At 48.7% G+C, this 19,590-nt stretch overlaps 1 protein-coding gene across 1 annotated transcript in view; it reads right to left on the bottom strand.

The window, feature by feature from the left end:
• Window positions 1-18,015, bottom strand: part of LOC138520541 (E3 ubiquitin-protein ligase TRIM39-like) — a 258,308-nt gene extending 240,293 nt beyond the window's left edge. Inside the window, exons 1-3 of the mRNA XM_069632885.1 lie at window positions 17,845-18,015; window positions 17,619-17,783; window positions 9,214-9,309 (exon numbers count right to left, since the gene is read on the bottom strand). Coding sequence (XP_069488986.1) covers window positions 9,214-9,309; window positions 17,619-17,783; window positions 17,845-18,015 — 432 coding nt within the window. The remainder of the gene's footprint in view (window positions 1-9,213; window positions 9,310-17,618; window positions 17,784-17,844) is intronic.
• Window positions 18,016-19,590: the final 1,575 nt, after the last annotated feature.

Here is a 19,590-nt window from a genome sequence, read left to right as displayed (position 1 = left end):
TAACCTTACACAGCACAACAGTCAACGCAATCGGTCTATATGACTTACACTCTGTAGGAACCTTGCCACCCTTCAAAATCGCCACTACAATCGCTCTTTTCCACAACTTCGGCAAAACTCCATTCTTCCAGATCTCATTGAACAGTGCCAATACCTCCAACTTACATTCCTCAGGCAACTTCTCCAAAAATACATATATAACTCCATCCACCCCAGGGCTAGACCACTTCCCCTTCCGAATCGCTCCATTCAACTCCACCATCGAAAATGAAACCTCATATTGCTCCTCCCAAGGCCCAACATTCGCCACCACCTCTCGCGTCTCCTCCTCTACCACACCCATTAGTATCCTCACCTCTTCTGGGAAGTTCCTCGAACTGTGAACCCCCGCAAAATACTCCCCCAACAAATTTGCCTTATCCCCATCCTCACTAATCACCTCTTCTCCTTTCAACAACACAGACTTACCACCCTGTGACCTCATTAATCCGGACATCCGCTTGAACTGTTTCCAAACCTCACTCACACCAGAATCACTCCCCAGGGACCCACAATAGCCCCTCCAATATCCTCGCTTTCTTTCCCTAATCATCCTCTGCGCCACCGCCTTAGCCTTCTTATATGCCACCAGATCCACCAACATTCCCGTTCTCACCGCTCTTGCTCTAGCCTTCTTTCGTGCCGCCACTGCTCTTGAACATTCCACCGACCACCAAGGAACCTCGATCTTCCCACCCTTCCCCTTCTCAACCTCCGGAATTGCTGCCACAGACGCTGCTCTCATTCCCTGCACCAGATGCTCATTCCATTCATCCACACCCCCAATCCCTTCCCCATGGAACAATCCAATCCCGACACACTCCCTTATACACCTCCCAATCAGCCTTCCTAAAATTCAACCGACTCCCAGTAATACGTGACCTGATCCCTACCTCACCCCTCACAGTCACCAAAATAGCAGAATGATCGCTCCCCAAGTCTCCATCCTCACGCACCTCCCAATCACATTCACCCGCAATTGCAGCAGTCACCCAGGTAAAATCCAAGCACGACAGCTTCCCAGTCCTCACATCCAACCTCGTACCCGACCCATCATTCAGCAATACCAGACTCAACTCATCCGCCATGTCTTCCAACAGTTCTCCATTCGTATCAGTCCTATCACTACCCCACAATGTGTTGGCACTGTTAAAATCGCCACACAAAACACACGGTCCGACATGTCCTCTTATCACTCCAGTCAACACACCCACTTCCACCACCTCACACGGATTATAATAATTCAGCACCAATACTTCCGATCCTCCTACCCGAATCCCTGCCCCAATCGCCTCTACTGCTCCATCCACCACAATCTCCCTTGCAATCAACCCCTTTCGAACTGCTAAAGCCACACCCCCCTCTTCCCTCCAACCTATCCTTACGAAACAACTCAAAACCTGGTATCACAAATCTCAAATCACCCCTCAACCACGTCTCCTGAATACAAACCACGTCAACATTCAATTCCTCACACAACACCGCTTTCAACTCTTGTCCATTCCTCAACAAACTCCTCGCGTTCCACTGCAAAATCCTCATGCCGGCACCCCACTCAGCTTTCGCACTTTAGCAACCTTCTTAAACACATCTTCTTCTGATACATCTACAACATTCAAAAACCTCCTCCCAGCTTGCACCACTCCTTTCGTAAGATCTGATGAACTGATAGACGTATTCCCCTGAACCAGATCCAGCACATTCACCATAAAGCACAAAAACTCAGTTTTCGGGACAACCACCATTTCTACACCTTTCACTTCACCCACCACTTTCTTTCTTCCCACAACCTCATCCACCACCAACTTTTTCTCACTCACCTCACCCACTACCCGTACTGGTTTCACCTTTGCAACAGCCTGCGCATAAGACAGACCTTCCGCCGCCCTCACCTGCACCACTTCTCTCGCTACCCTGTAACTCTCACACCCCCTAAACGCGGAAGAATGCTCCCCCCCACAATTAACACATTTCTCCGGAGTCTCCACCATGCATTCCTTTATGTCATGATCTCCACCACACCTCCCACAGTGTCTCTCATTCCTGCATGCTCTCGCCACATATCCAAATCGTTGACACTTATAACACCTTAATGGCATTGCCACATATGCTTTCACACGATACCTCTGATAAGCCATCTCCACCACCTCCGGACACTCCGTTTTCTCAAATCTCACTGCCACAGTTGTAGACACCACATCCCCATGTGCATCCCTCCTCCCCAACCTCCACGCCTCCACCACCCCCACTCCCGCCAGTTGTTCCTCCACCTCAGACATGCTCATAACCACTGGCACTCCATACAGCACCCCCTTACAAGACACTCCACTTTGGTCAAACACTCTTACCGCATGTCTACCCAGACAATGCACCTCCAGAATCTTTGCTTTGCTATCAGCATCCGACCCCTCCACCAACAACCGACCCCCTGCCACCACTTGTACCCGGGAAACATCTCCCACTGCTGCCTTCAACCATCTAGCAATCTCCGTCGGATTCACCCCCAGAAACGTCTTGTCACGATTTTCAGGTTTCAACACTACCTTCCACACACTATCAGACTGCATCTTCTCCCCAGACATACCTCTCACTGAGGCTTCCAGCCCCACCAAAGCGCACTTTTCTGGAGTCCCCGACCCTGAGATGTCCCGGACCAGCCCCCCTTCATCATCCCTCTGCGGGGATCTGCTGCGATCCCTCATTTCCCCCTTGCCTCCCTCCACAGGTGTAGATTTCACAGATGATGTCTTCCCCCTCTTTGCCTCCTCCTCCTCCACCCCCCTTTCTTTCCAACCTTCCCTTTCCCCTTACCCATTCTTACCACCTCCTCTGAGCACTCTCACTCCTTGCATCCGTCTCCAGAGACCGCTCCTCCTCCTCGAACCCAGCACCCTCCAACCCAGTCACTGCTCCGCCCTGCCTGGGTCCGCCGTCTCTGAGAGTCTCCTCTCCTCTGCCAACACACTATTCCAGAAGACATGCGCAGTGAGACCATCTCCCGTTCGCCTGTCAGCTCTGGGGAGAGGGGGGGCTGGTGCAGCGTAATGTAGGCCCAGCCAATCACGTCGCGCGGTCGGTTTAGCAGTTTTTCCAATCCCGCAGGGCGGCCATGATGAGAGGCCTTCGATTCTCCGGTGATCTGTGTAGAAGGAGGGCAAGGGCCTCCCAAGTGGTAAACACCAGACAACCCTGGAACAAGAGTGAACGAGGCAGAGGAGTGGGGAGGGGATGCAGGGCAGTGGGCCTGTTTGTGTAGCGTAGGCCGCATGAAGATGGGGTGTGTGCTCTACTCTCTTAGTGGTGAGCGGGCACAGACAGGTATGTGTGTGTGTGTGTGCTTTTTAGCTATACTCTTTTGGTGAGGGCAGGAAGCAATATCAGGAAGCAGTATTTTTTTGGGCTCTGTCTCTGTGTTGCTTGAAACGCCACCTCTTACTGGCTCTCTTGAAGGTGAAAACATTGCTCCACATTTCTCTCAGTCATGCTCTGAGAGGTGAAAGTGTAGCCTCAAATGTCTCCTCTCATGTGCCTTCCTGGCGGTGTGGTGTTGCTTTGATGCCATCTGGTGGAAGAAAGTGTGAATTAATGTTGCACAGACCTGCTAACCATTATATACAGGATAAGATGTCTCCTTTGGCCCCCAGTTCTCCAGTTCTCTAAATGACAACACACCACCTCTTTCATCCAATACTCTCTATCACTGCTTCCCAGGGAACTGGCCTTTATAAGGGTCTGAGCTGAGTAGCTTCTTCCTGAGTGGCTGGAAATGTCAGCTGCTCTGTCTGAGCAAGCTCACTGCCATGAATGCTGTGTAGTCCTGGGTTTGTGATAGAAGTCTTGAACTACGTAAGCTGCTATTTTGGATTTCTTTTGTGGGATGCTGCCTCGACTCTACCCCTCTGGTTGCAGGACTGCCCCTTCTTGGAGTCCAGTCTACTCAGCGGGTTAGTTTGTGTGCTATAGAGTTCCTTTGTTGAACTGGGAGTTTTAAAGAAATTTCTCCTGGATTCTGTGTTATGTGGGTGTTTCTTCCATTGCTTTCAATGGGCGTGTTGGTTGCAGTAAACAGTCTTTCTACCAGGGTTGAAGGTGTAGGAAAAACATGTGTTTCCCATTCTTGAAGTTTTCCTGTAGGGGGGCTGGGAGCAGTGAAGCCCTTGCTGTGTGACTGATTCTTGCACAGGGAAGAGTTGTGCTTCTCCCAGTCACCCTTGCTGTTAACTGAGAACGAGGTGTGTCTACCATAACAGTTCTCTTGAGGGCTGGGGAGCTACTTCTGTGAGATGATTGGGGTCTACCCATAGTCTTCTTTCCCTTGTACCTGTAGTTGTTTTTCATGGATCTGCTCCAGGTTTCCCCTTTGTGAGAGGGAATTCTGGGAGATGTACTCCTTATGTGTTTGGTCATTGAAAATGGTCTGGGAAGCTTGTCCTTGGGATATGTTCTTGAGAGTTCTTCCTGGTACTGTTGGCTTCAAGGACGTGGTATGGTCATTGCCTGATCCTTGTGACGATGACCGGGGGCCACTTCATCCCATGGCTCACCTCTACCACTCACTGCACACTATTAGAGGGCTTTTATACACCCACTAATTACTATGGAATGGTATCCACAGCAAGTCTCTGTGCTACTGTTCCATCATCTGTAACTTCCGGGGGATCCTTAGGTCTCTGCTAGGGAGAATTCTCATAAATGTGCCAATTCCTCCCACCTTAGAGCGCTCCGGCTCTTTTGCTAAACTTTGGGACTTTGAACGTTTTAATTCTGTTTGTTTTCTGTGTTTATTTCTTTTTGATATGGAGTCTAACCAACTCCATAGGCGTCATCTTGTTTATTTGTGTCACACAGCACCCTCAGTGCAGTGACACAGGGATGCCTTTTAGGATGTCCCAAGGTTTAAATACCTTCTCTGGGATAAACTACTGTTTCCCAGAGAACGTAAAGTGAAATTGACTTTACTCGTTTTTTCAAATTCCTAGACCCAGCACACCCTATCTTACAATAGAGTGCTGGAGGGGTTACCTAGTATCCCCTATGTCTAGATACTCATGTAGCAGTCAAATGCTACCCTTTCCTCTCGAAATGGCTGGTGGCAGTGGTTTTACAACGAACTACCATGATTTTTCCCGACCGCGAACACCGGTAACGTTAAATCGTGGGAGCCATGTTTTTCAAGATGGCGTCTGAGCCCTTTTGTTTAAACAGGTCCCGGTCTTCTTTTTTTGCCATTTTCTTTTGGAAAGGTCCTTCTAGAGTTTGTCTCTGCACGCCAAACCAGGTTTGGTCCCTTTGTTCCATCGCCTTCGGCGGGCTTCAGGACTGAAGACCGCCTCTGGCGCCCAAATGTCTGGGGTGGGCAGGAGGTGAGGAGGTGCCAGAAAGTCCCTATGCTTAGTCTCCTAGGAGACCCAAATGCACTCTGGTGTGATTGGCTGGCTGACTGTCCGGCAAGGACAGCGACCCTGCTGGGTGAGCGGCACCTAGGCTGGAATGAATGGGAGGGAACTGGACAAAAGGCAAGTCTCTTGGCTTGGAAGGCAGAGTCGACCACTGGAGCGAAAGAACCGAAGACGAGCTGGGAGAGGACGGCTGCTGCAACTCCTGGACCGTTGGTTTGCCCGGTGAAGCCCTGCTGCAGGTCCGAATCGCCAAGTTCATCTCGACAGAGAAGCCCTTCAAGGATGACTTCTCCCTTTGAGTTGGTGGGACCAATCAACTCGAACCGTAAGCCACCTGGATACCATTCTCGGAGCTGGTTGTATTTTCCTCAGAGTGCTGCAGGAAACCGAATAACCAGGGAGAGGGACACCAGTTTGTGTGCTTGACTACAGCTACTGGAATTGAAGAATTGCCATTTGCCAGCTTTTTGACTAGTCCCAATGCAGTGCAGGAGTCCCCCGACGTCCTCCCTCTTGTCCCCACGACTGAGGCTCAGGAACAGAGAGATCTGCAGGAACTGCCAGGAACAGACGTCTTCAGCTGCATCTTTTTCTTCATTGTACAGTACTGTGAAACTCCGACCAAGAGAACTTACCTCTCACCTAACCTATTGCATTGAATTGACTCCTCAGGTGAACTCAAACTATTTGCACTGTCTAAGAATAACTGTAATCTTCTTTTTATTAACCTATGCCTTTTTTCTCCTACTTCAAAGTACTCTCAATGCCATTTTGCTCCTCCTTCAAAGTAATTTAAATGCCTCAGACCTGTACCGTGTAAAGTACTGAAGTACATTGTTGTGTGATATAGATTGCCTCCTTCTAGTGAATGTTTTATAACTGACTGTAAAGTAAATTAATAAGTGTTTTACCAAGAAACCTAGAGTGTAAGAGTGTATTTGAATACTTGTGGTTGTAGACCTCTGTGTAACATTATTACAGCTCACATTCCCCCCTTGAGATAAGCCTGGCTGCTCAGCAACGCTACCAAAACTGTGTAGTATGGATGTATACCAAAGGTTGGTTTTGCTTACACCTGTAGTCCTAGTTGTGTGTAGTGGTCCCCAAAGGCACTGCATACAAACTTTGTCTAACAGTCTCTGACCCCCCATTCAGGCTTTTTATTACTTTCCTAGGACCCCCATGTCGGATTTCCATCTCATCCACCTGGCTGTGGATGTCTAATCTCTCCCGCCTCCAGCTCTTCTCCATGTACTCTCAAGGGATGTCTCATATCTCGCCCATCCAGCTCTGGTCCCTGTGCTCTCAGGGTATGCCTCGTATCTCTCCCCACCAACTCTGCTCTCTGTACTCTCAGGGGATGTCTCATATCCCTCCCCTCCAGCTCTGCTCCCTGTACTCTCAGTGGATGTCTCCAATCCCTCCCATCCAGCTCTGCTCCCTGTACTCTCAGGGGATGTCTCGTATCCCTCCCACCCAGCTCTGCTCTCTGTACTCTCACGGGATGTCTCGTATATCTCCCATCCAGCTCTGCTCCCTGTACTCTCAGGGGATGTCTTGTATGTCTCCTCGCCAGCTCTGCTCCCTGTACTCTCAGGGGATGTTTTGTATGTCTCCCCTCGAGCTCTGCTCCCTGTACTCACATGATGTCTCGTATCTCTCCCCTCCAGCTCTGCCCCCTATACTCTCAGGGTATGTCTCGTATCTCTCCCCACCAGCTCTGCTCTCTGTACTCTCAGGGGATGTCTCGTATCTCTGTCCTCCACCTCTGCTCCCTGTACTCTCACGGGATGTCCGTATCTCTCCCATCCAGCTCTGCTCTCTGTACTCTCAGGGGATGTCTTGTATCTCTACCCTCTAGCTTTGCTCCCTGTACTCTCAGGGGATGTCTCGTATATATCCCATCCAGCTCTGCTCCCTGTACTCTCAGGGGATGTCTCGTATCTCTCCCCTACAGCTCTTCTCTCTGTACTCACAGGGGATGTCTCGTATCTCTCCCCTCCAGCTCTTCTCCCTGTACTCTCAGGGGATGTCTCGTATCTCTCCCCTCCAGTTCTGCTCCCTGTACTAGCGGGATGTCTTGTATCTCTCCCCTCCAGCTCTGCTCCCTGTACTCTCAGGGGATGTCTTGTATCTCTACCCTCTAGCTTTGCTCCCTGTACTCTCAGGGGATGTCTTGTATCTCTCCCATCCAGCTCTGCTCTCTGTACTCTCAGGGGATGTCTCGTATCCCTCCCATCTAGCTCTGCTCTCTGTACTCTCATGGGATGTCTCGTATCTCTCCCCTCCAGCTCTTTTCTCTGTACTCCCGGGGGATGTCTCGTATCCCTCCCCACCAGCTCTGTTCTCTGTACTCTCAGGATGTCTCCTATCTCACTCATCCAGCTCTGCATACTCTCAGGGGATGTCTTGTATTTCTCCCATCCAGCTCTGCGCCCTGTACTCTCAGGGCAGGGGATGTCTCGTATAGCTCCCATCCAGCTCTGCGCCCTGTACTCTCAGGGCAGGGGATGTGTCGTATAGCTCCCATCCAGCTCTGCGCCCTGTACTCTCAGGGCAGGGGATCTCGTATCTCTCCCCTCCAGCTCTGCTCTCTGTACTCTCAGGGGATGTCTCGTGTCTCTCCCCTCCAGCTTTGCTCCCTGTACTCCCAGGGGATGTCTTGTATCTCTCCCCACCAGCTCTGCTCTCTGTACTCTCAGGATGTCTCCTATCTCACTCATACAGTTCTGCATACTCTCAGGGGATGTCTCGTATCCCTCCCATCCAGCTCTGCTCTCTGTACTCTCACGGGATGTCTCGTATATATCTCCCATCCAGCTCTGCGCCCTGTACTCTCAGGGGATGTCTTGTATGTCTTCCCTCGAGCTCTGCTCTCTGTACACTCAGGGGATGTCTCGTATCTCTCCCCTCCAGATCTTCTCCCGGTACTCTCAGGGGATGTCTTGTATCTCTCCCCTCCAGCTCTTTTCCCTGTACTCTCAGCGGATGTCTCGCATCTCAGCCATCCAGCTCTTCTGCCTGTACTCTCAGGGGAGGTCTCGTGTCTCGTGTGATGGCCATATAAAAAAAGAAAGTTTAAAGACACTAGGCATAGTGTCTGGAATAAATTAAAGGCCGTAACATGTCGACAGCGATCTAGAATACCCATGTTAATTAACTGTGGGATTGTGTTTTATATGAACAAAGTGGTCAGAATAACATGAAACCTTGTTATATAATTTTTGTGTATCCCTTTCTTTGACGTTCGATTGTTGCGCAACGCATTTTTGTTTGAGATTTACAGTTTTTTAATCCAATGGCAAAGTGCTTAAAATGTGTAATACCATGTATTTGGCACTTTGTGCCTTTTTTAATGTTATACAACATGTGAAAACAATAAATTTCAAAATATTTTTGTAAATAAAGTATACGTATTGGGTTCATGACTTTAGACAGTAGCTTATGTGAGAGGCATCTGTGTATGGTGTAATTGTGGCTTCATTTTAGAACACTGGGGAATGGAAAGAGGGGTATCAGACTCACTTTCATGTTTCATAGTGTGCTCGCCTTAGAGCTAGTTCCCTTTGAGTCTTGATCCCCCGATAAAAAAGTTGGGAACCTTACCCGTTTTTGGTAATACTAATCGTGTCTCTCCCCTCCAGCTCTGCTGCCTGTAGTCTATGGGGATGTCTCGCATCTCAGCCATCCAGCGCTATTCCATGGACTCTCTGAGGCACCCTCGCGCCTCTATGCCCTGTGCATCTCTACACATATATGAAGCCATTGCTCTCACCTGGAGCTCGGATGCTTTCCTGCTTTCTTCCTCTCCCCACTCCTGCAGGTCCTTCAGCTCTTTTTGCAGATGCTTCATGTGGCTGTAAAGTTTATCCTAAAAGAATAAAACCAGTTTGTTAGTCAAAAGATATCCTGCAAATACATAATCTACACAGAACAAGGCAGAAGGGTCCCAGGACAGCCTCGCTGGTCACCTATGCTTGTATATAGTCCATAAAGAATATGTTCTTAAGATCACTTACAGTCTACAATATATGCTCCCTCAGACTCCCAGCTGCTCCCATAGGCTAATGGACAGTCTATAATATATGCTCCCTCAGACTCCCAGCTGCTCCCATAGGCTAATGGACAGTCTATAATATATGCTCCCTCAGACTCCCAGCTGCTCCCATAGGCTAATGGACAGTCTATAATATATGCTCCCTCAGACTCCCAGCTGCTCCCATAGGCTAATGGACAGTCTATAATATATGCTCCCTCAGACTCCCAGCTGCTCCCATAGGCTAACAGACAGTCTAGAGTGTATGCTCCCTCAGACTCTCAGCTGCTCCCATAGGCTAATGGACAGTCTATAATGTATGCTCCCTCCGAATCCAAGCTAATCCCATAAGCTAATGGACGGTCTATAAAGAATGCTCCCTCACAATACAAGCTGATCCCATAGGCTAATGGACAGTGTATAATGTATGCTCCATTAGACTCCCGGCTGCTCCCATAGGCTAATGTACAGTCTATAGAGAATGCTCCATCAGACTCCCATAGGCTAATGTACAGTCTATAAAGAATGCTCCCTCAGACTCCCGGCTGCTCCCATAGGCTAATGTACAGTGTATGAAGAATGCTCCCTCAGACTCCTAGCTGCCCCCATAAGCTAATATTCAGCCTATACCGAATGCTCCCCCAGACTCCCAGCTGCTCCCATAGGCTAATGTACAGTGTATAGTGTATGCTCCCTCAGACTCCCAGCTGCTCCCATAAGCTAATGGACATTCTATAATGCATGTTCCTTGAAACACTTGTGTATAGGCGTGTTATAAATGCCATATCATATCATATCATATCATGCTCCCTTAGACTCCCAGCTGCTGTCATAGGCTAATCGACAGTGTATAACGAATGCTCCCTTAGTCTTCTAGATGCTCCCATAGGCTAATGTACATTCTATAGAGAACACTCCCTTAGACTCAGCTGCTCCCCATAGGCTAATGTACAGTCTATATAGAATGCTCCTTCAGACTCCTAGGTGCTCCCCATAGGCTAATGTACAGTCTATAGAGAATGCCCCCTCAGGCTCCCAGCTGCTCCCATAGGCTAATGTACATTCTATAGAGAACGCTCCCTTAGACTCAGCTGCTCCCATAGGCTAATGTACAGTCTATAGAGAATGCTCCCTCAGAATCCTAGCTGCTCCCCATAGGCTAATGTACAGTCTATAGAGAATGCTCCCTCAGAATCCTAGCTGCTCCCCATAGGCTAATGTACAGTCTATAGCGAATGCTCCCTCAGTCTCTCAGCTGCTCCCATAGGCTAATGGACAGTCTATAATGTATGCTCCCTCCGAATCCAAGCTAATCCCATAGGCTAATGGACAGTCTATAAAGAATGCTCCCTCAGAATCCAAGCTGATCCCATAGGCTAATGGACAGTGTATAATGTATGCTCCATTAGACTCCTGGCTGCTCCCATAGGCTAATGTACAGTCTATAGAGAATGCTCCCTCAGACTCCCAGCTGCTCCCATAGGCTAATGTACAGTCTATGAAGAATGCTCCCTCAGACTCCCGGCTGCTCCCATAGGCTAATGTACAGTGTATGAAGAATGCTCCCTCAGACTCCCGGCTGCTCCCATAGGCTAATGTACAGTCTATAGAGAATGCTCCATCAGACTCCCAGCTGCTCCCATAGGCTAATGTACAGTGTATGAAGAATGCTCCCTCAGACTCCTAGCTGCCCCCATAAGCTAATATTCAGCCTATACCGAATGCTCCCCCAGACTCCCAGCTGCTCCCATAGGCTAATGTACAGTGTATATTGTATGCTCCCTCAGACTCCCAGCTGCTCCCATAAGCTAATGGACATTCTATAATGCATGTGCCTTGAAACACTTGTACAGGTGAGTCATTAGCATTGTGGTTCTGTGTGTGATAAGTTTCCCACTGCCGGTACATTCCCTTCCTGTACGCGTGGGGTAGTTTGGTTATCTTTTGCCATGGGTTTCCCACGTTGTGTAGGATGGACAGCATGGAAGTTTTTTCTGCATTCTATATATTGTACGGGCACTTAGTCTTAATCACGAGGGTGAAATAAAAGCACTCCCATCGGTACATGTTGAAGGGTGATGCCAGACATATGGTGTTCATTGCCATGCATCCATTGTTTTCCAGATTGATACTTTACGGCTTGACTGTGTGGATTTCTCCTTTGCAAACACGTTGATTGCTGCTTTGCTTGTTACAGTCTTGATCCCTACATCTGTGAAGGTAATTTATTTTATGATATTTGGAGCCCTGTTTTCATGTGTAATTGCATTTTGAAGCCCCTTTCTGGATATAACAGAGCATGTGGTCTCTGTGTATTGGTTCTGTCTCATTTAGGTGTGGCGATACTTTAGCGGACTATGACGCTTTTGTGAAGTAGTGGTCTCTCATTTGGCGAGAAACCAGCGAATTTGTCATCCTGTGACGCGCTTTGAAGTTTCACCATTTAAAGGTAAATTTGTGGGTGCCCTGTTGGGACCCGTGTGAGTGTGGCATAACCTCTATGCCATGTTCTTTTTCTACATTTTGTAGTACTTCCTTTCCCTCTTTTTGGAACTCATTAGTTTTTCCTTTTACTCTTACAGGCTCGGAGGTTCTTTCCTTCCTTTGCCTGTATAGAAGTTTGAATCTACCCTTTCAGCACGGTGTTGAAGAGATTAGTGGATGCTTTTTTTAAAAAAATTTCCCCTGAAGAATGTTCACCCGAACTGGGCAGTGAAGAACAGAAACATGTTGGGATGGTTGTTGTTTTAGAGACACATTGAGATTTTTTTGTGTTATGTTATGTGATATCTTTTGTGTCATGCAAATAAGTGAACTTTGTATTTCATGTTTTAGTAACTGTTTTTTAGTGTTTAGTACACTGTGTTAGGTGAGGGTAGTGTTTTATGTTTAAATTCAGTTCGAATTATTTGAATAAAAATTTGTTATACACATTTTTTAATCAATCATAGCAGACGGTCCATTTTTTCAGGACTAGTGATGCCGGAAAACCTTATAGAGTTCCTGTGTAAAGGGGGTTGGATGTAAGTAAAACAAGACGTGTTATCTTACTCTTTATTGTATTATACCCATAGGCTAATGTACATTCTATAGAGAACACTCCCTTAGACTCAGCTGCTCCCCATAGGCTAATGTACAGTCTATAGAGATAGCTCCCTCTGACTCCCGGCTGCTCCCATAGGCTAATGTACAGTCTATAGAGAATCCTCCCTCAGACTCCCAGCTGCTCCCATAGGCTAATGTACAGTCTATGAAGAATGCTCCCTCAGACTCCCGGCTGCTCCCATAGGCTAATGTACAGTGTATGAAGAATGCTCCCTCAGACTCCTAGCTGCCCCCATAGGCTAATATTCAGCCTATACTGAATGCTCCCCCAGACTCCCAGCTGCTCCCATAGGCTAATGTACAGTGTATAATGTATGCTCCCTCAGACTCCCAGCTGCTCCCATAAGCTAATGGACATTCTATAATGCATGCGCCTTGAAACACTTGTGTATAGGCGTGTTATAAATGCCATATCATATCATATCATGCTCTCTTAGACTCCCAGCTGCTGTCATAGGCTAATCGACAGTGTATAACGAATGCTCCCTTAGTCTTCTAGCTGCTCCCATAGGCTAATGTACATTCTATAGAGAACGCTCCCTTAGACTCAGCTGCTCCCCATAGGCTAATGTACAGTCTATAGAGAATGCTCCCTCAGACTCCCAGCTGCTCCCCATAGGCTAATGCACAGTCTATAGAGAATGCCCCCTCAGGCTCCCAGTTGCTCCCATAGGCTAATGTACATTCTATAGAGAACGCTCCCGTAGACTCAGCTGCTCCCATAGGCTAATGTACAGTCTATAGAGAATGCTCTCTCAGAATCCTAGCTGCTCCCCATAGGCTAATGTACAGTCTATAGCGAATGCTCCCTCAGTCTCCCAGCTGCTCCCCATAGGCTAATGTACAGTCTATAGAGAATTCTCCTTCAGACTCCTAGGTGCTCCCATAGGCTAATGGACAGTCTATAGAGAATGCCCCCTCAGGCTCCCAGCTGCTCCCATAGGCTAATGTACATTCTATAGAGAACACTCCCTTAGACTCAGCTGCTCCCATAGGCTAATGTACAGTCTATAGAGAATGCTCTCTCAGAATCCTAGCTGCTCCCCATAGGCTAATGTACAGTCTATAGAGAATGCTCCCTCAGAATCCTAGCTGCTCCCCATAGGCTAATGTACAGTCTATAGCGAATGCTCCCTCAGTCTCTCAGCTGCTCCCATAGGCTAATGGACAGTCTATAGTGTATGCTCCCTCCGAATCCAAGCTAATCCCATAGGCTAATGGACAGTGTATAATGTATGCTCCATTAGACTCCTGGCTGCTCCCATAGGCTAATGTACAGTCTATAGAGAATGCTCCCTCAGACTCCCAGCTGCTCCCATAGGCTAATGTACAGTCTATGAAGAATGCTCCCTCAGACTCCCGGCTGCTCCCATAGGCTAATGTACAGTGTATGAAGAATGTTCCCTCAGACTCCTAGCTGCCCCCATAGGCTAATATTCAGCCTATACTGAATGCTCCCCCAGACTCCCAGCTGCTCCCATAGGCTAATGTACAGTGTATAATGTATGCTCCCTCAGACTCCCAGCTGCTCCCATAAGCTAATGGACATTCTATAATGCATGCGCCTTGAAACACTTGTGTATAGGCGTGTTATAAATGCCATATCATATCATGCTCCCTTAGACTCCCAGCTGCTGTCATAGGCTAATCGACAGTGTATAACGAATGCTCCCTTAGTCTTCTAGCTGCTCCCATAGGCTAATGTACATTCTATAGAGAACGCTCCCTTAGACTCAGCTGCTCCCCATAGGCTAATGTACAGTCTATAGAGAATGCTCCCTCAGACTCCCAGCTGCTCCCCACAGGCTAATGCACAGTCTATAGAGAATGCCCCCTCAGGCTCCCAGCTGCTTCCATAGGCTAATGTACATTCTATATAGAACGCTCCCGTAGACTCAGCTGCTCCCATAGGCTAATGTACAGTCTATAGAGAATGCTCCCTCAGAATCCTAGCTGCTCCCCATAGGCTAATGTACAGTCTATAGCGAATGCTCCCTCAGTCTCCCAGCTGCTCCCCATAGGCTAATGTACAGTCTATAGCGAATGCTCCCTCAGTCTCCCAGCTGCTCCCCATAGGCTAATGTACAGTCTATAGAGAATGCTCCTTCAGACTCCTAGGTGCTCCCATAGGCTAATGGACAGTCTATAGAGAATGCTCCCTCAGACGCCTGGCTGCTCCCCATAGGCTAATGCACAGTCTATAGAGAATGCCCCCTCAGGCTCCCAGCTGCTCCCATAGGCTAATGTACAGTCTATAGAGAATGCTCCCTCAGACTCCAAGCTGCTCCCATAGGCTAATGTACAGTCTATAGAGAATGCTCCCTCAGAATCCTAGCTGCTCCCCATAGGCTAATGTACAGTCTATAGCGAATGCTCCCTCAGTCTCCCAGCTGCTCCCCATAGGCTAATGTACAGTCTATAGCGAATGCTCCCTCAGTCTCCCAGCTGCTCCCCATAGGCTAATGTACAGTCTATAGAGAATGCTCCTTCAGACTCCTAGGTGCTCCCATAGGCTAATGGACAGTCTATAGAGAATGCTCCCTCAGACGCCTGGCTGCTCCCCATAGGCTAATGCACAGTCTATAGAGAATGCCCCCTCAGGCTCCCAGCTGCTCCCATAGGCTAATGTACAGTCTATAGAGAATGCTCCCTCAGACTCCAAGCTGCTCCCATAGGCTAATGTACAGTCTATAGAGAATGCTCCCTCAGAATCCTAGCTGCTCCCGATAGGCTAATGTACAGTCTATAGCGAATGCTCCCTCAGGCTCCAAGCTGCTCCCATAGGCTAATGGACAGTCTGCAAAGAATGCTTCCTCAGACTCATAGCTGCTCCTCAGAGGCTAATGTACAGTCTATAGAGAATGCTCCCTCAGACTCCTGACTGCTCCGATAGGCTAATATAAGTCTATAAAGAATGCTCCCTCCAACTCCTAGCTGCTCCCATAGGCTAATGTACAGTCTATAGAGAATGCTCCCTCAGTCTTCTAGCTGCTCCCATAGGCTGGTTTACAATCCATAGCTCATACATCTTGGATGACACTCTGTTCATAGAGGTCCTAAGGTCATCAATCCTCATATCCTTTCCCCCATTAAATATGAATGGTGACACCACCCCAGACACAAATGTAACCTGATCTGAGATCCTTGACCTGCCACAAACACACCTAGTTCTCCTCAGCAGACCCTCCTACAGTGGGAGACGTATGGTCCCGGAACGTGCACCTTCAGCAGGAGCACCCAAAGGGGGGCTTGGGATATCCACACATGGCACACACAAGGTCATGTGTGAGGTCACATGTCACCTTACGTGCATTGCACTGACCAGAGAGTAAAGGTTAATCAGAAACCTTAACATAACTATGATTTACTGTGAAAAGGCAACCCTGGGGGGGGGGTCATTAACATCCATTATCAGCCGACACCCTAGTTATAGGTCAGAAGTGAAGCCACGGGCGTTGCATCTGGTACTGACACTAATGTGCAGTAGACTCCCAGCACCACCTCCTTGGTAAGAACCCACACCTAAAATCTGCTGCTTTGATATGGAGTTAATATTGACATGTAAAGTTGCAGCCACTGTCCATGCAGAATTACTGCATGTCCTGTGGGATTCCATAATGGGGAATAGCAGCAGCTGTGCAGTGCATTACTGACCAAGACATGCCACACACACACCCTGTACTCTGTGGCAGCCTCCACACAGTATGAGATGCAAGGTCCCAAACATGCCAGACACACCATTGTACTGTTGGGCAGCCTCAAACTCGGTAAGAGATTTAGGGCCCCAAGACATACTACACATGCCCCATGTACTCTTGGGCAGTCTCCATTCATGAGCTTTAGGATCCCAAGACATGCAACATTCATCACGTGTACTCTTGGGCAGTCTCCACCCAGCACCTGATTCTGAAACCAAGGCATATCATGTACATAGGTTCTATCCATGGCATGTGTGCTCTCTGGGGGCGAGGGCATCGTGGGATATGTGGTTCCTGTCTGGTCACATATGCATCTTGTACATTTGGTCAGCCTTATTCTGTGGCAACCCTTTGGTCCCAAGCTTGTCATATGAACATCGTGTGGTCTTGGGCATCTTACTATAGACGACACCGTGACCTTTGTGAGCTCAGACCCTTCACATAATATGCATTGTGTGCCCTTAGTCAGCCTCCTATACGGCGTGCACCCTAAGGTCCCAGACCCGTCTAATGCACACTGTGGTACTTTGGACAGACTCTTTGATTCCTGCTCTTTAACATACTCTACTTGTGCTCCTGGGCGTCACCCTTCTGAGGGTGCCTTTTGCCACCAGTCAAGTCACACACAGTGTGCTCTTGGGCCCTTCTTTATAGGACACACTGTGTGAGCTCTATGCTGCAGAGATACCTGCCACACACTCAGGTGTGTGATTCTCTTCACTGTGCAGCTGCACGTGCTGGACCTCCACCTTTAGGGGTTCACTGTGGCTATAATGAGTGCCATCATATCCACAACGTTACCCATCTTCCCCGGGAGACTGCCCCCCACGAGTCTCCTCGACCTACATACAGCACACATACTGTGTAATCCTGGACACTAGTGTCTGGAATGGGAAGCATTATGCACAGCCTCCTTTCGCCCCAGAGCCATAGTGCAAAAGAGCTATAGTGCAAACTACAGATTCCTGGACAGCCTCAGAAATGAAGAGTCTGTGAGAAACCACATATGTCCCAGACCTACAGCACACATACCTTGTCCTCCTGGGCAGCCTCAGAAATGAAGAGCACTGCGTGGGAACCCCTCATGTCCCAGGCCTACAGCACACTTACCTTGTACTCCTGGGCAGCCTCTGGAATGGGGAGGACTGTAAGAACTCATCCGCCTCCATGTCCCTATAGCACACATACCTTGTACTCCTGGGCAGCTTCAGAAATGAAGAGCACTGCGTGGGAACCCCTCATGTCCCATACCTACAGCACAACTACCTTGTACTCCTGGGCAGCCTCTGGAATGGGGAACACTCTATGGCGAATTCACCTATGTGCCTATAGCACACATACCTTGTACTCTTGGGCTGCTTCTTGGATTAGGAGCACTTTATGGGACTTGTGATCACGTGACATGCCGCACAACACACAGATGGGTCTCTGGTCATCCTCGCAAAAGAGATTCAGTTTCTCTTCGTGTTTTTTGCACAGATTGGAAAGGTGAAACTGTTTGGTTGGCTATTTCCACCATGTTTGCCAGCTGCCTATTGGGTAGGAGAGTTTTGCTCTGGAAAGTTACCCTGCACTGAGGGCAGGGGAAGTTCGCCTCCAGTCCCTCCCAGCACTGAGTGATGCAGGACAGGCAGAAGGCATGTCCACACTCCACAGACACCGGCTCTGTGAAGTATTCCAGGCATATGGAGCAGGTGGCCTCCTCCTTCAGGCCCTGGAGATGGGCGGCAGCGGCCATGTTCCTGCTCAGCTGCGAAAAACTAAATGTTACTTTCGGTTTCCTTTATCAGAGCCCCTGAAGGGGGCGTGTCAGTCCGTTCTCCTTCCTTGTACACCCTGCAGGAGCGTGAGGTCTTTACTGGCTGTGGGACATGCCAATCAAGCTGGTTGGGTGTGTCCTCAGTAGAGCAGGGACTGGTGTGCAAATGACTTGCACCACAGCTCCTCCTGGCACTCGTTGCCATAGCAGCATTGCAAGCAGCCACTCGTTGCCATAGCAGCGGTGCAAGCAGCCACGGGCTAGTGCGAAGTGTATGCGTCTTTGCTAGCAGATTATGGTGGGGAACGTGCTTGAGTGATTTTAGGCGCTTTACCTGCCGATGTGTTTTTCGAGCTAGACCTGGAATCCAGCAGGCGGGGTGTGTCGCGTGCCAGTGCCATGACCCCGTGCTGTATGATGTTCTGCATTCCCCAGGACAGCACTAATCTTCAAGGAGTCAATATGAAGCAGAGCGACACCCCCGGGCGGCTGATTAACAACCAGTTTTGAAAATGTAACATCCCGGCAACTGTTTCTCAACCTGCTGAGCTACCCTTAGCCTTCTACTGTAGAACGTGTCAGTACTAAAAATGACTTCATTACCCACAGTATTTTGGGTGCACCACTGCCATGGAAGTGATTTAAAGTGGACTTGATGTACAGTGTGGAGTTTGCAAAGAAGCAGCATCAAAGAAACTGCACCATTTAAAAAATATTATTTTGAGCATTTCCTTTGAGCTGAGTCCATCTGCTAGCCCCGCCTCCTCGGAACTCCACCCCCTCAGAACTCCACTCCTAGCCCTTGTGGGATCCCCCTTTACATGTTTTCCATTTCCACTCTTGGAAGTGTTAAATCACAAATCCTTTTCAGGGCAGGAGTTGCAAGCTACTTTCCTTTGCAACATAATGTACCCTGGCATAGCATGTGTCTATAATACGTTCTACAGTGTATGTGCCCCCTTACTTTCCTGCCCCCTGGCATAGCATGTGTCTATAATACGTTCTACAGGGTATGTGCCCCCCTACTTTCCTGCCCCCTGGCATAGCATGTGTCTATAATACATTCTACAGGGTATGTGCCCCCCGACTTTCCTACCCCCTGGCATAGCATGTGCGTGTGTCTCTATAACACGTTCTACAGGGTATGTGTCCCCCTGGCTTAACATGTGCGTGTCTTTAATACGTTCTACAGGGTATGTGCCCCCTACTTTCCTACCCCCTGCCATAGCATGTATCTATAATACGTTCTACAGGGTATGTGCCCCCCTACTTTCCTGCCCCCTGGCATAACATGTGCAAGTGTCTATAATACGTTATACAGTGTATGTGCCCCCCTACTCTCCTGCCCCCTGGCATAGCATGTGCGTGTCTATAATACATTCTACAGTGTATGTGCCCCCCTACTTTCCTGCCCCCTGGCATAGCATGTGTCTATAATACGTTCTACAGGGTATGTGCCCCCCTACTTTCCTGCCCCCTGGCATAACATGTGCAAGTGTCTATAATACGTTCTACAGTGTATGTGCCCCCATACTCTCCTGCCCCCTGGCATAG

The sequence above is a fragment of the Ambystoma mexicanum genome, chromosome 13, assembly GCF_040938575.1.
Source record: "Ambystoma mexicanum isolate Mex_15411 chromosome 13, UKY_AmexF1_1, whole genome shotgun sequence".
NCBI classification, from domain to species: Eukaryota; Metazoa; Chordata; class Amphibia; order Caudata; family Ambystomatidae; genus Ambystoma; species Ambystoma mexicanum.
Note: the sequence above shows the minus strand (reverse complement) of the source record. Positions and strands in the feature narration are given on the sequence as shown.